Genomic DNA, 16,367 nt, shown 5'->3' with positions numbered 1-16,367 from the left:
AATACAGAGTGGATATAATTTGCCCACGTTCGAAATGGCCACGTTTGAAACGGCCACGTCCGCAATGGCCACGTTCGGAATGGCCACGTTTGAAACGGCCACGTTCGGAATGGCCACGTGAAATATTGCACGGAGTTCAATTTGCCCACGTCCGAAACGGCCACGTCCAAAATAGCCACGTTTGGAATGGCCACGTTCGGAATGGCTACGTTCGAAATGGCCACGTTCGGAGTGACCACGTTTAAAATTACCACGTTCGTAATGGCCACGTTCAGAATGGCCACGTTCAAATTGACCACGTTCGAAACGGCTATGTTTGGAATGATTTTTTTCTTGTTTGCATGAAAAGTTGCAAACCCATGTGGTGCAGAGAATGCTTTGCGCGCGCGCGCGCGCACACACACACATGGGGGAGCAAGGGGGGGCCTTCGGCCCACCTCCCGCACCCGCCCTGTCTAAATCGTTAATCCATGTGCATTGTACTGGAAATTATGTAAAACATAAGTGGCCATTTCGAACGTGGCCATTTCGGACGTGGCCGTTTTGGACGTAATCAAATTGAACTCCGTGCAATATTTCTCGTGACCATTCCAAACGTAGTTATTCTGAACGTGGCCATTCCAAACGTAGCCATTTCGGACGTGGCCGTTTCGGACGTGGTCGTTTCAAACGTGGGCAAATTGAACTCCGTGCAATATTTCTCGTGACCATTCCAAACGTGGCCATTCCGAACGTGGCCATTTCGAACGTGGTAAAATTTACGCGTGGCCATTTATTTTTAGTTATTTAAAAAAAAGAGAAGGAGAAACACTTTATTGGAAATTAACGTAGAAGAACAATAGATAAAAGAAAAGAGTAGATGGTAAGGAGAGAGTGAGATGTAATTAACAATAAAGCTCAGAATTTATAAAGTGTCCGATAAAATATGTGAACCTTGAAGGTATCAAATAACGTAATCCCCCTCCCCATGATAGGATAAAGTAAACGGTTTATTTTTTGTGTCAGAAAGTACCTGTATTACAAGATCTAACTTGTTACAAGGAAATCTTTGCAAAAAATTTAAGAAAGAACAAGCTATTTGATGAGATTATCATGTTATTATTATCATATTTATTATTTGAATTTTCAGGAGAAATAGTAAGAAATTTTATTGAAAAATTATTGCTTTTACACCAAAATTCTTTTTCTTCTAACAAGAGAAGTTATCGAACCCGAAAATTCAGATAATTCTGAAAAATTATATGCAAGTAGAGCAGTTTGTTCCTAATAAGGAACTATTTTTCATTTCTGCTTTCACTTTGAGGGGGTGAAACACCCCTTCAAAGTAAAAGTTAGCAAAAATGAAAAATAGTTTTCTATTAGGAACAAACTGCTCTACTTGCATATAATTTTTCAGAATTTTCTGAATTTTCGGGTTCGATAACTTCCCTTGTAAGCCGGTGTATGCTGCTATTGATAAGTTTACCGAGGTTCATCTCCTTCTAAACTCAGCAAACCATCATATAAAAAATTGGCAGTACAATTCATATCAAAAAAATTATCTGAAGGCGTACTTTCTAATTTTTCAAGTATGTCGATATTTTATGGCAGGCCAAATAAGAGAATAATTACAAGTGTTATAATTTTATTTTAAAAAATACCATATTCCAACTGTGTGGCTCTTAAATTATGATATTGTGTAACCATTTTTTTACATAATTAAAATAAATAAAATTTTTAAAGCACTTAAATTAAGATATTGTAAAACCATTCTTTTTTAGATTATTGAAATAAGTAAAAAGCATGAATTCTTGTCTGAAACAACAAAGCACAAATTATGTCACCCAGCTGGCCTGCCAATGACGTGTCACAGGCTGCAATAAAGGAAATATGTTTATACGGATGCACAAGGATTATTTGTAAAGATTATTTGTCTTACAATTAGTCTATTTAACTCTTTCTGTTATTCTGTACAAGCCCGATATATAGATAAGACACAAAAATATATCAATAAGATAGATTAGTCAAATCAAGAACTAAAAAGTAAGTATTTAAATACTTTAATTCAAGATAGCGCGCGCGCGAATCCAATATAGCGGTCAAAAATGTTAGTTACCCACACAGCACACATCTTTCAGAAAGCTTTCTGAAAGATATCTTGTAAATTAATATTGAAATATAACAATGTAATCATTCAGAAATATTTGTGAAACATTTCATCAAAATCATTTCCAACTTTTTCAGAGAACTATTTCAGAAATATTTTGTATGTAATGTCTAAAATATTATTGAAAGTTTTCGAAAATGTCATATTTAAAAGCTTTGTGAAAGATATCTTAAAAATTAATATTGAAATATAACATTGTATGCATTCAGAAATATTTGTGAAACATTTCATCAAAATCATTTCCGACTTCTTCAGTAAAATATTTCAGAAATATTTTGTATGTATTATATCTAAAATATCATTAAAAGTTTTAAAAAATTTTATATTTAATATAACAATCGACATTGAAATAATCCTGAATGTCATTAAAATATTTAATACAAATATTTTTTATTTGATTTCTAAAGTAAAATATAAAAAAGTTTCTAAAATATTATTAACATAACTACTTTTGCTTTATTTACATTATTAATCTTTTTTCTCACGTCGACGTGAGCTGAGTACAGCCCCTCTTTCATACATCTACAGCACATCTTTCAAAAAACTTTCTGATAGATATTTGGCAGTGTGGGAACTCATTATTGTGTGGGAACTCATTGTCGGTAAAAAACTGTAAAATTTTATAATAATTTATAAAAATATAAGTTAATTATACATGTTTTATTCTTCTGACAACATCTATTGAAATGACTTATAACAAATTTGTGGATGCATAAACATAAAGTATTCGTGGATCATCACTACGCGTTAGGTTGCGTGCGATCATCGAAGTCAAACAACATCGACCATAGCAAACATTTGGATGGGTGACCGTTTTTACATAACACCGGAAGATTTCAGGAAGTTTTCAGAAAGCTGTCATTAAAATATAAAATATATCAAAATAATATTTCGGACATGTTTCGAATATATTTCAGACACATAAAGTGTCCACTTTCATGTCAGAAATGTATCTAAAATATTTCTGAAAAGTTTCAAAAATATATTTCTGATATATTTTTGAAAATTTCAAAAATATTTCAGATATATTTCTGACATTACACGAAAGCGGACATTTCATGTTCTGAAACATATCTGAAACATGTCTAAAATGTTTTTTTGAAATATTTCATATTTCATTGACAGCTTTCTGAAAAATTTTTTAAATCTTTCAATGCTGTGTGGGTAATCAAATTTACTGAAAATCACTATATGGAGGTTTTTGGGATCGCTGATTATAAATTTGACATCAAAATAATTGAATTCAAGATGGCGGCAAAATTTTCAAAATCTCTCAAATTCGCTAAAAATTACTCCATGAGAGCTTTTGGGTCGCTGATTACAAATGTAACATTAAAATTGTTGAATTAAAGAAAGTGAATCGAAAGTAAATATTGTAGTGTAGTCAGCAGAAAATTTCTAAAACTATGATAAATTTCAAGTGTGAACATTCATGGAGAATTTTGATACTTATTTCCGTTCGGAAAAGTTCTGCTGCATTCATACTGAACCGTTTCTACAAAATATGTTCATCATACGAAATAAAATGTGTAAATCATAATACGTTTCTCAGCCGTCAAGAAATTACTAATGCCCAGCTCTCACCACTTGGAGGTGAACATAAATAGAGGGCCTTCAGTTTTTACGTTTTCCATTTTTTAGTTTTTTGTTTTTTGTATTTTTTATTTTTTCAATTTTCAAATATATATTTTAAATATAGAAAGTACGAGAAAAATAACAAGAGAAAATTAAATATGTAGAATAAAACTTATAAAACTCATCTGCGCCCATATAAATGAGATAAGTTTTAAAGTTGAGTAATTTTGACTATTTCATTCATGACAATATATTTGCTGTTCACAAATCGACAATTTTGATGCCAGATTCGTAATCAAAAACCCCAAAAACTCCCATATAGTAATTTCAGGAAATTTGATTGACTTCAAACATTTTCGACCACCATATTGAATCCGCAACCTTGAATTTGTCTAATAATAGAATCGCAATCAGCGAACCAAAAAACTTCTAAAAACCAATTTGGATAATAAAAAAATTGAAAAAAATATTGATATACGAAGAAATCAAAAATTTCAGATTTTCCTTCTTCTAACCGTCATATTGGATGTTGCCATTTTAAATTAAAATATACTCATATGTACATTTGAGGGAGCGTCCGAAATGGCTACACATAAATTTGATCATGTTCGACATAGCCACGTTCGAAACGGCTACGTTTGAAATGGTCACATTCGGAATGGCCACAGGAAATATTGCACAGAGTTCAATTTGCCCACGTTCAAAACGGCCACGTCAGAAATGGCAGCGTTCGGAATGGTCACGTTTAAAATAACCACGTCCGAAACGGCTACGTTCGAAACGGCCACGTTCGGAACTATGAAGACTAAAACCAGGAGACCGAACTAAACCTGATTTTGCCTTCAAAAGTGAGGCGAAAATCCGTCAGAAATGTAATACCAAATAATGGCGCTGGCGACAATGATTTACCGGAAACAATATGGAGTAAAACAACGAATAATTGTAAAAACTAAAATATTTGACAATAAATGCATAATAAAAATCTTAGCAATTTTACATTTAGAGTACTTATCTCAGTTTTCTTATACCAATACGTACAACTGCGTACAGCCTAGCACCACTAGCACGGCTGACTACGATAAACTTAGACTAGACAATTACATCTAAAGTTGGAATATATTCCGGTGTATCCCGGTGTATCAGCATCCTCAGCGCCACTATTTGGTACTACATTTCTAACAGATTTTCGCCTCACTCAAAACCACAGAGATCGATCTCCTGGTTCTAGTCTTCATATTCAGAACGGCGTCGTTCGGAACGGCCACGTTCGGAACGGCCACGTTCGAAACGGCCACGTTCGAAACGGCCACGTTCGAAATGGTCACGTATGTTTTACTTGAGCATGCGCAGCGGTCATACTTTCATGCTTCTTGGCCACAAGCGTATGCTCTGTCTAGCACAAGCCATGCAAAAAATGCGCGCTAACCCATGTACATTGCAAACAATGTAAAGTTCACATGTGTTTGCAGATTTCCGATACAATGTACGTGGATTAGCGACTCGAACGGAGTAAATGCGGGAGGGGGGCCAAAGGCCCTCATGGCAGCCCCCCTGTGTGCGTGCGTGCGTGCGTGCGTGCGTGCGTGCGTGCGTGCGTGCGTGCGTGCGTGCGTGCGTGCGTGCGTGCGTGCGTGCGTGCGTGCGTGCGTGCGTGCGTGCGTGCGTGCGTGCGTGCGTGCGTGCGTGCGTGCGTGCGTGCGTGCGTGCGTGCGTGCGTGCGTGCGTGCGTGCGTGCGTGCGTGCGTGCGTGCGTGCGTGCGTGCGTGCGTGCGTGCGTGCGTGCGTGCGTGCGTGGCGTGCGTGCGTGCGTGCGTGCGTGCGTGCGTGCGTGCGTGCGTGCGTGCGTGCGTGCGTGCGTGCGTGCGTGCGTGCGTGCGTGCGTGCGTGCGTGCGTGCAAAGCATTCCCTGTACCACATGGGTTTGCGACTTTCCACGCAAAACAAGATGCTCGTTAAAATACGTATGTAGATATTTGATATTTAAGCATTTTTTGCATAGCTTATACTAGACAGAGCAGGCGCTTGTGGCCAAGAAGCATGAGGATATGACCGTTGAGCATGCTCAAGTAAAACATACGTGGCCATTTCGAATGTAACCATTTCAAACGTAGACATTTCGAACGTGGCAATTCCGATCATGGCCGTTTCGAACGTGGCCGTATCGAACGGGGAGCGTCCCGTTTGCCCACGACAATATTGGCCACACTCCCAATTGACCACGATCCCGATTAACCACGAGGTGGATTGGCCACGCGTCATTATAGCCCACGCGTCAATATTGCCCACGCGTTAATATTGCCCACGTGTCAATACTGCCCACGCGTCACTATTGGCCACGTCACTACTGTACATGGGTTTGCAACTTGAACAGGGTGGGTGCGGAAAGAGGGACCGAATACCCCTCTTTCCCCCCCCCCCCGGGGATATGTTGTGTGCGTGCGCGCGCAGCATTTCTCTGCACCACATGGGTTTGCGACTTTCTACGCTAAACAAAAAAAATTGATTAATATTAACGTGAGCAATAATGACGCGTGGGCAATATTGACGCGTAAGCTATAATGACGCGTGGACAATATTGACGCGTAGGCAATAATGACGTGACCAATAATGACGTGGCCAATATTGACGCGTGGCCATTATTAATGTGGGCAATATTCACATGGCCAATCCACCTCGTGGTCAATCGGGATCGTGGCCAATATTGACGTGGCTAATATTGACGTGGTCAATATTTACCTGGCCAATCGGGACCGTGGCCAGTATTGACGTGGGCAAACGGGTGCCACTCTTTCGAACGTGGCCATTACGAATGTGGTCGTTTCAAACGTGGCAATTTCAAACGTGATCATTTCAAACGTGGCCATTTCAAACGTGGCCGTTCCGAACGTGGCCATTACGAACGTGGCTATCACGAACGTGGTCGTTTCAAACGTGGCCATTCCGAACGTAGCCGTTTCGGATGTGGCCGTTTCGGACGTGGTCGTTTCGAACGTGGCCATTTCGGACGTGAGCAAATTGAACTCTGTGCAATATTTCCCGTGGCCATTCCAAACGTGGCCGTTTCAAACATGGCCATTTCGGATGTGGCCGTTTCAGACGTGGTCGTTTCGAACGTGGGCAAATTAAACTCCGTGCAATATTCACCGTGACCATTCCAAACGTAGCCATTCCGAACATGGCCGTTTCTAACGTGGCCATTCCGAACGTGGCCATTTCGGACTTAGTTGTTTCGGACGTGGCAGTTTTAAACGTAGGCAAATTGAACTCCATGCAATATTTCCCGTGGCCATTCCGAAAGTGGCTATTTCAAACGTGGTCAAATTTACGCGTGGCCATTTCGAACTGGGCAAATTATATCTACTCACATTTGATAGTTCATGGTCCATAAACGCAAGATTTTTATTTCTCAGAGATATCTCACTGATTCACTTCTCATCCGTTTTCTATGTGTAAATATTGATTGAAAAAAACATTTCAGTAAAAAAATAAGCTTTTTTGCAAATAAATTAACATAACTTGTCCGCATTTTTTAGAAATTCTAACAGATTTTAAAAGTTCAGGAAATTTTACATAAGAAAAGATTGATGTAAAATTTTTTGAGGATTAGATTTATAGTGTAAAATACCACTGAAAAAAGTCACAGAAAACTGTCCGTTTGGAACTTAATGGGTTAAAAAATGTATTGCTTCGGTTCCAAATAATATTGACGGTTTTTTTAAACAACTTTTTGAAACAGCAATTCTCAATAATTCTCAAATAAATCCGAAAAATAATCGACATAAAAAATCTTTTAAAAAATTTGGCACATATCTTTTCATTCAAAGTAAGGATGCATTCCGTAATTTTTATATATTTGTATTTTTAGTTATTTTCAGCTTATTAAAATTTTGTTTTGAATAATAGGTAAACGCCTGACTTATGTAACGTTACATGCTAATTTAAACGGCATTATTTCATCTGTATTCACTATCAGCAGAGAAATAAATGCTAACCACTGTTTATTTTGTGAAGGAGAATTCTGTTTTAAAGAACTAAGCAAGATCTTAACGCGAAGAAATTTGCTTAAAGTAGTTTTACTTACAAGGGAACCTCGCGAACTCAAAAATTCTGATTTTAATGAAACTTGGCATAAATGTAGAGGGGGTAAATACATGAATTTAGAAATTTATTGTAGCTGCCCAAACGGTTTAAAGGGGTGAAACCACCCTTCAAAGATTGAGACATTTTTCATTTTTTCGATATATCTCGTAAACTAAACAAAATATTAAAAAATGTTTTATACAAAAGTTTTACAATAAAAGTACTTAATTGAACTAAAACAAAGGTAATTTAATTGTCTAGTATTGAGTATTTGTAATATTTCATAATTATGTCAAGTGGAAAGTTCATATGATTAGATCCAACATAAACTGTTCTAAATTCCATGTGTTATAATAAATTTAATTAAGTAAAAAATATGCAGTCAACTCTTTCTCGTTCTTTTTCTCTTATCAGTGTAATTCAATTCTACCTTGCCGCGTTACTTGTTGAGGGATCAGCATCGGCGATGGCGGAGGAGGAGGCGGAGGTGGTGGTGGCGGTGGAAACCCAATCATCGGAGGAAATGCTAATGTTGCTGCTGCAGCCGCTGCAACCACTGGTGTAGTAAGTTCATGCTGTTCTAATTGCCTAGCAACTTGATTATACGTATTCGCACCAATAACTGGCCTTACAATTGGCGTTACAAGCTGTCCCCCAATTTCAGCTTCAAATCTGAAATTTATATTTAATAAATTAGAACTGAAAAATTATCTTTTACACTCTTTAACTATTATCTACATTATCTACATTAACTCCTTTCCATTAACTATATTAACTTATAAATAACAATTTATATACAATTAACATTATCGCAATGTTTATATGATGTTACGTTAATTTTGTTTCCTTATTGATTTTATGTTATGAGAAACATTACATTGTTAAAAAATATAAATACAATATTATTTATAATGGCATGGCATATGTTATTTCAACATAACTGAAACTCTTCCAGATATCAGAATATGTTCATAATGATACTGCATACAACATTAAAAACTACATACTTGAAAATGTTAATATGTATGTTAATGAATATCGTTATAATAACGTTACAATGACTTTTTGCTTATTGAATAATCATACTTCATTTGTACCATCAGTATGCGTTTTCATGAGTTTCTTAGTGTTTATCAATGATAAAGATAGCAAGATTCATTCTTCTCCCCCCCCCCAATGTTTACAACTTGCAATGAGGTAAATTTTTGTGCTGTTTCAAATGAGTTTTCAATTTTTTACATGAAACAAAATTCATCCCACACAATAAACAATAGTTATCAAGTAAAATGTTTGAAAGTTAGAGTGATAAACTCAATAAAATATATCTACATTAAAATTATAAAAAATTTTTATTAATTTAAATAATAATTAATATTTTTTTATTTTATATATCTTGGAAACTATATGAGACTAATAAATTTCTAAGGAAAAGTTAATCAGTATTTTCATCTAAGCATATGTCAAGATCAAGGTCACCGGAGCCGTGTCCCCTAATGTAAATGTTTACTCCTCAATTTTCTGAGGCAGTATTATCCCTCCACTGCTGCTTCAAGACCGTCGATCACATACACAAAATGTATCTGATGCTACGACTCATCATGAACATTCTCATCAGAAATATACTCGTATTGTTAAGATGTCATTATAATGATATAACAAAAATAAAAAATTTAGTACTTAATTATTTATGAAGTAAAAATTATAAAATACCCAAATTTTTATTTAGTATATTAAATTACATTTTTTTAGTATATTAGATTATTTAGTATATTAGATTACATTTTTTTCAAATCTTATATAATCGTTATTTAATATATTATTAAAATATAGAATAATAAATATTTTGTACAATATTTAAGAAAAATAAAAGATGTTTATAGGTATATTTACAAAATATGATTAATTAATATTTAATTATTTGCCATAAATATTATACAAGTTTATATTTAAATAATATGTTGAATAAATATTTTAATATTTTTTTCTTTTATGTAATATAAAATGTAAAATATTAATATAATATTTTTTTAAAATACAAATGTTTATAAATATTCGTCATAAATATTGTGTACTATCTGGATAAGGTTTATTAGTTCTTAAAACTTGTTTGGGAAACTCAATATAAGAAAGAAAAATGCTTTGGAATTACAAAGATAGCTTATGGATCATACAGAGGAGACCACGTGTTAATTTAAAAAAAAACACGAATATGTTTCCATTTATTTATCATTATTGATTACACATTTCGAATGTTGCGTACTTCTTCTAACAAAATAATAAGTTTTGCAATGTTAAAATTCAATTTTTAAGTACAATAAAATTATACACTTGAAATAAACATCATTATCAATTTATCTGGAAATAATCAATTAATGTTTTTCAAATTATTTAGATTCACGCAAGTCGTATTAAACTTACGATGAAATGCGTTAATGGTCAGATGACGCTCACGAGAGCGAGAGAGAGACCTACAATGTGAATGGTCAGATGACGCTCACGAGAGCGAGAGAGATGACCTACGTGCTTTCACGCGGTCGCGTGCGTGCATGACGCCTCATGGCGCGAAACGCTATTGCAGTCCGTCGATTCTTTTCGAAGGAAAATTCGTTCTCGAAAAAATACCTTTTGAGGGGATGATGATATGACGTGGCTTAAACGCCTCAATCCGATAAAAAATCACTCTTAATAGCCCGTCTCAAAGGGCTCCCCGCAGCGGCGATCCCGTGATCCGTGAACGCAAAATGGAGCTGTCGATCCTTTCTGCGCTTCGCAGAATCGTGCAGAAGGTTGCTGATTATTACAAATATAGCACACCGCTTCCCAAGATAATGAATCACGTTTTCGACGCACCCAGACCTTTCGAAAGATGACGAACCTCGTGTTCGATGCATTCACAGAGAGCGATAAAGCAAAAAATCAGAGAGAGACGCCGGCGGGGTTGATAACCACATAATAACAACAAAACAAAATCCTCGGTCAGCAACGCCAAGCCGATAGATGACGGAGCAAGTCGATTGCACCCGATGCAGATTAAAGAGCTCCTCCGATCATGCTCCGTTGCCGAAAACAAAACGAGATCGGTCGAGCGCATCCGATGACCCGTGCCGAGAGAGAGAAAAAGGTGTGAATAGAAAAAGAAAACAGGCGACGCTTTGTCATTCATGCAGGAAGATTGAGAATGTCTCTCTCTCCCTCTCTCTCTCTCTCTCAGCCCAGAACATTTTCTCGCCCGCCTTCGGGAACTTCGTTGCCGAATATCCGGTTTTCCGGTTCGATCGGCAGAATGCAAACTTTGGTGATGGGTCTTTTGAGTGTCGAAGTAGATGTTCTGACTGTTACCACTCGAGTGAGTCCATCCTGTCCTGGGTGTAGTTTCACTACACGAGCTAGCGGCCACTTGGTTGGTGGGTAACGCTTATCCAACAGAAATACCAGAGAACCTTCTCTCAATTCATTTGATGGGTGATGCCATTTGAATATCGCCTGATAACGTTGAAGGCACTCGGTTGTCCAACGCTTCCAGAATAGCTCCATCTTTTGACGGATTAATTGCCAACGGGATAAACGTGATGATTCTTCGATCAGGTTTGATTCAGGAATGGTATGGATCGCATCCCCGATCAAGAAATGTCCCGGTGTCAGGATCGACAAGTCCTCGCTATCATCAGACATCGGAGAGATGGGCCTGGAGTTTAGAACAGCTTCAATCTGTGACATAAGGGTGGAAAGTTCCTCATAAGTTAATAATGAGTCCCCAATGATTCGACGTAGGTGGAACTTTGTCGATTTTACAGCAGCTTCCCATATGCCGCCGAAGTGAGGGGTCGCCGGTGGTATGAATTTCCACTCAGTCCCGCAATCGGCCAGCAGGCTCGTTAAGTCTTTCAGCTCCTGAGAGGCTGAGTTGAAGAGTTTGCGAAGTTCTGCATCGGCCCCAACGAAATTTGTTCCGCAGTCGCTGTGCAGGGTCGCACAGATTCCGCGTCGACTGCAGAATCTCTTGTATGCTGCCATAAAGGCTTCCGTGCTGTATTCCGTCACGACTTCCAAGTGCACAGCAGAGGTGGCAAAACAAATGAAGATGGCTAGGTATCCCTTGTAAGTTCGGGCGGCTCGTCCGCGCCAAGTCTTGATTATTATGGGACCAGCGTAATCGACCCCGGCATTTAGGAATGCTCGGGCCGGAGTTACTCTAGCAGTTGGCAATTGTCCCATAAGTTTTTGTGCCCGTTGTTTTCGATGACGCGCGCAACGCACGCAACGTAGTATATGTGATCTTACCGGAGCTCGACCTCCAACGATCCAGTAGGTTTGGCGTATGTGCGCTTAATTAAGTTGCGTTCCCCCGTGTAGGGTTTGGGCGTGAGAGTCTGCAATTATTAAAGTGGTTAGAAGTGAGTGCCTAGGTATTATGTACGGGTGTTTCGATTCCGGTTCTAATGGTGAATTCTCAAGTCTTCCCCCCACTCGGAGAAGATCATCACTATCCAGGATTGGTGTTAGACGTATCAACGGATTCGATCGTGGTAGGTATTTTCCGGTGGATAGCAATCCGATCTCCTCGAGAAAGTATGCTCTCTGCACGAGTCGAATCCAGAACTGACGACTTCGTCTCAGCTCGGGCGGCGTCAGCGGGCTATCCAAAGTAGGCGAGTGCGAAAATCGAAAACGTTCAGCTGCTTTCTGAACAAGTGCGGTAACTCTCAAAAGTTTTGGCAGAGAGGAATATCGTGCCAGCAATTCCCAACAAGTGGGCACCGCAGCTTTCGTAGTTGCCATGGCGTGATGCGGTCTTTTTTCTTGTTCGAGGTGAGGTGTAGGTGGTGCATTGACATTTGGCCAATGATGTGGATCCCGACGTAACCAAGCAGGTCCCGACTACCACAGGGGGTGGTGCTTCAATTGGGCGCTGTTAATTCCCCGTGATGCACAATCTGCTGGATTGTCCTTGCCAGGAACAAATCGCCAGGTGGCCGATGGAGTGGTTTCTTGAATAACAGTGGTGCGATTACGTACGAATTTTTTCCATCGTGATGGGTGAGTCGTGATCCAAGCCAATGTTACGGCCGAATCCGTCCATAAATACGTAGGGCAATCTGTCAAATTCAGGGTTCGTTGAACCTTTAGAAGGAGACGAGATACCATGACAGCAGCAGTCAATTCCAATCTGGGTATGGTCATGCGTTTTAAAGGCGCTACCTTCGTTTTGGCACATATGAGAGACAGAGAGGTTTCTTCCGTTTCGCTAGAGACCTTGACATAGACGACCGCAGCCATGGCCAACTGCGAAGCATCTGAGAATCCATGTAATTCTATTGCTTTTGCTTTCAAACAAATGTGTAGCCAACGTGGAAATTTGAGTTGGCTTAAAAGCGGTAAGTCTTGACGAAAACTGTTCCAGCGGGTTTCGAGCTCCGGAGGCAGCGAGTCATCCCATCCAATCTTTGCAACCCAAAGTTCCTGAAGCAACATTTTTGCCCGTATCACAACCGGGGATAGGAGACCAAGTGGGTCGTATAATTGTGCGATCTCGGAGAGGACGGTTCTCTTTGTGATGACACAGCTTGGCATCGGCAACGACGTAAATTCAAATTCGTCTGTTTCCGGACACCAGCAGAGTCCTAACGTCTTTACTCTGGACGAGTGGCTCTGAGTAATTGGTACGTCTTTATTTGGAGTGACTGCCATGCGTCGTAGAATCTCTTGCAAATTGCTATTCCACTTTTGTAGCGGAAACCCGCCCGCCGTACAGAGAAGCGTCAGTTGATTTATGATTTCCATCGTTTCTTCTATCGAGTCGGCTCCCCCGAAAATGTCGTCGATATAACGACCCTTACTCAGTGCTGCCACTGCTTTAGGAAATCGATGACCTTCATCGATAATTAATTGCTCGATGACCCGAAGAGCTAGAAAGGGTGCGCAATTAAGGCCATAAGTCACAGTCGTGAGTCGATATGAATGGGGCGTTTGATGATCATCAAACCAATAAATCCTTTGAAGGTCCCGTTCCTCCTCATGGATGATGATTTGGCGGTACATTTTAACCACGTCCGTCGAGAAGACAACCTGATGCTGTCGAAACCGAAGCAGAACGTCGAATATGTCGGTTTGTAGTTTGGCTCCTGGGTATAAGATATCATTAACAGAAACTCCATTATCGGAACGACTCGAGCCATTGAAAACCACCCGTAGTTTTGTGGTTTCGCTATGTTCGCGGTAAACTCCGTGATGTGGCATATAGTAAGCTGGATGGCGATCTATTTCCAAATGAGGCACGGGCTCCATGTGTCCGAGCTCCAGATATTCCAGCATGAAATTCGTGTATAATTGTTGATAGGGTGGATCCTTGTCAAACCGTCGACGAAGTCGAATCAAGCTGCTGAAGGCGACAGCAGAAGAGTTGCCAAGTTCTGTAGGTGGCGACTTCAAAGGTAGTCGCACTACATATCGACCGTTCTCATCACGTCGATGAGTGGAACAAAAGAATGCTTCGCATTCTGCTTCCTCGGGGCTGAGGGAGGTGAACTTAGTCGGTGGGAGTTCCTCCTGTTCCCAGAATTTTTTCAACAACTGATGTAATTGATGGTCGATGGAACAGTGATAACTCTCGACTGCGTCGCTGATTTCTTCAGTGTTCACCGGTCCAGACACAATCCAACCGAAGATGGTAGATCGGGCGATCGGCGACGATGGATCGCCTTGAATCAAGTCTGGTTTGATAATATGGCCGTAGGCATCCGCTCCCAGAATGATCTGAATCAAATTAGGGCGTCCGAAATCAGGATCAGCTAATTGTATTCCTTGAAAATGCACCCATTCACTTGTTGGAATCTCAAAAGTGGGTAGCTGAAAGGTCACTCGCGGAAGAATGTAGGCGTGCAGGTCGTACGTGATCGAAGAGTCGTGTATCGAAGATAACGGCACGGTGACACGTCCACGTGTGCGGCCGGAAGGCGTTCCGCCAATGCCAAGAAGCGGGATGGAAGCCTTGGTGCGGGGTAACCGCAGAGACCTCACTAATTCTTCTGTGATGAATGATAATTCCGATCCTGAATCGATAAGCATTCGAGCTATCTTGAAGCCTCCGTCGGGAGTGGTTATCGATATCCGACAGGTGGCGAGTAATGTGGCGCGACGTGTATCAGCGGATGTCTCTACGTGATGTGCAAAAGTGGCTTGTAGTCATTTTTCTGATGACTTTTGTTGCGTCTCATTATCCTTTGAGTCTGGTTTCCTGGAGCTTTCGATATTCGTGTTCGTCGATGATGCTTTCGATTGGCCGGAATGCACGCTTTCGTGTATCATTGAGTGGTGCTTTTGTCCGCACTTGATGCACCGTTTCGTGTTCGAGCAACGGGCAACAGAATGAGTACCGAAACAGTTAAAGCACAGGCGTTTCTCCGTTATGATTCGTCGCCGTTTTTGATTGTTCATTGCCCGGAACTGAGGACAGGCGTGTAAATAATGCTCTTCTTTGCATACTCGGCATGACAGGCTGCCTGTTTGAGATGTGGTGGCAACCAGACTCCGTGATTTATTATCAGGCTTGCCAGACGACCGTGAAAATCGGCCTTTCCCGTTCGACTTGCCGTCGGTCTCCGATTGCAAGCTCTCCCAAGCGCGCGCCTGACCTACCAAGAATTCTTCAAACTGCTCAAACGTAGGAAACCTAGAAGTTGTGCCCAACTTTACCTCCCATAACTCCCGGGTGTCGGCATCCAACAGGCGAGATAGTCGATGTACCAGCATTGCGTCCCAGGTGTCGGTGCATCCAAGTCCATTTAGCGCGTCAAGCGAATCAGACACGGTTGATAGAAGATCATTCAGGGCGCGAACTGATTTTGATTGCAATCGTTTTAAATCCGCGATTCTATCGAGGTGAGCGGTGATCAGAAGCCGCTCATTTTCATACCGCGAAACCAATTTTTTCCATGCGATAGCGTAGGAATCGGATGATGTCGAAATGTTTCTCACCAGCTTCGCGGCGGCTCCCGTTAAGCTTGACTTTAAGTAGTGCATTTTTTCCACGTCATCCAGTGTGGGATTGTTCCCTACCATTGAGAGGAACATGTCCCGGAACGGCCGCCATTCGCAATAATCGCCCGAAAATTTCTGAAGGCCAAGTCGAGGCAGCCCTCGTCTACTGTTCGTTGCAGGCTGCGCGGTCATGGAGATTGTCGAGGCTTGAGACGAAGTGTTCATTGATTCAAGGTCATCCTGACGAGACCGCAGCGTTGCTCGTGCCTGTATGACGAATTCGCGGCAGCGATCGAACGTTTTAGTAATCATGTATAATCGTTTTTCCGGGTCATCCGATTCGTCGAGGCTTAAGGAGTTATGCTCCGCGCGGAATTCGGCCCAATCCTCTTCAAGCATCTCCAGCCGTGATTTAATGAGGCCCCGAGTCATGCTTTCGGTTTCCCCCTCCAATGAGTCCTGGAGAATATTCTGGATGCGCAGAAATCGGTTCAATTGTATTGAAATGCGCGATGTCATGATTGATTGGGCGAGTGACTTCCGGTTGGCTCACCAAATCCAGTTTTGAACGTGAGCCTTTATTTATCGT

The 16,367-nt window shown here is 40.3% G+C and overlaps 1 protein-coding gene across 6 annotated transcripts in view; it reads right to left on the bottom strand.

The window, feature by feature from the left end:
* Positions 1-16,367, bottom strand: part of LOC105831277 (RNA-binding protein 42) — a 109,045-nt gene that overhangs the window by 71,796 nt on the left and 20,882 nt on the right. For all 6 annotated transcript variants that reach the window (XM_036290320.1, XM_012671285.2, XM_036290322.1 and 3 more), the window contains one exon: positions 8,232-8,473. In XM_036290320.1, the coding sequence (XP_036146213.1) occupies positions 8,232-8,473 (242 nt within the window). The remainder of the gene's footprint in view (positions 1-8,231; positions 8,474-16,367) is intronic.

This window comes from Monomorium pharaonis, chromosome 7 (genome assembly GCF_013373865.1).
Source record: "Monomorium pharaonis isolate MP-MQ-018 chromosome 7, ASM1337386v2, whole genome shotgun sequence".
Lineage (NCBI taxonomy): Eukaryota > Metazoa > Arthropoda > Insecta > Hymenoptera > Formicidae > Monomorium > Monomorium pharaonis.
Note: the sequence above shows the minus strand (reverse complement) of the source record. Positions and strands in the feature narration are given on the sequence as shown.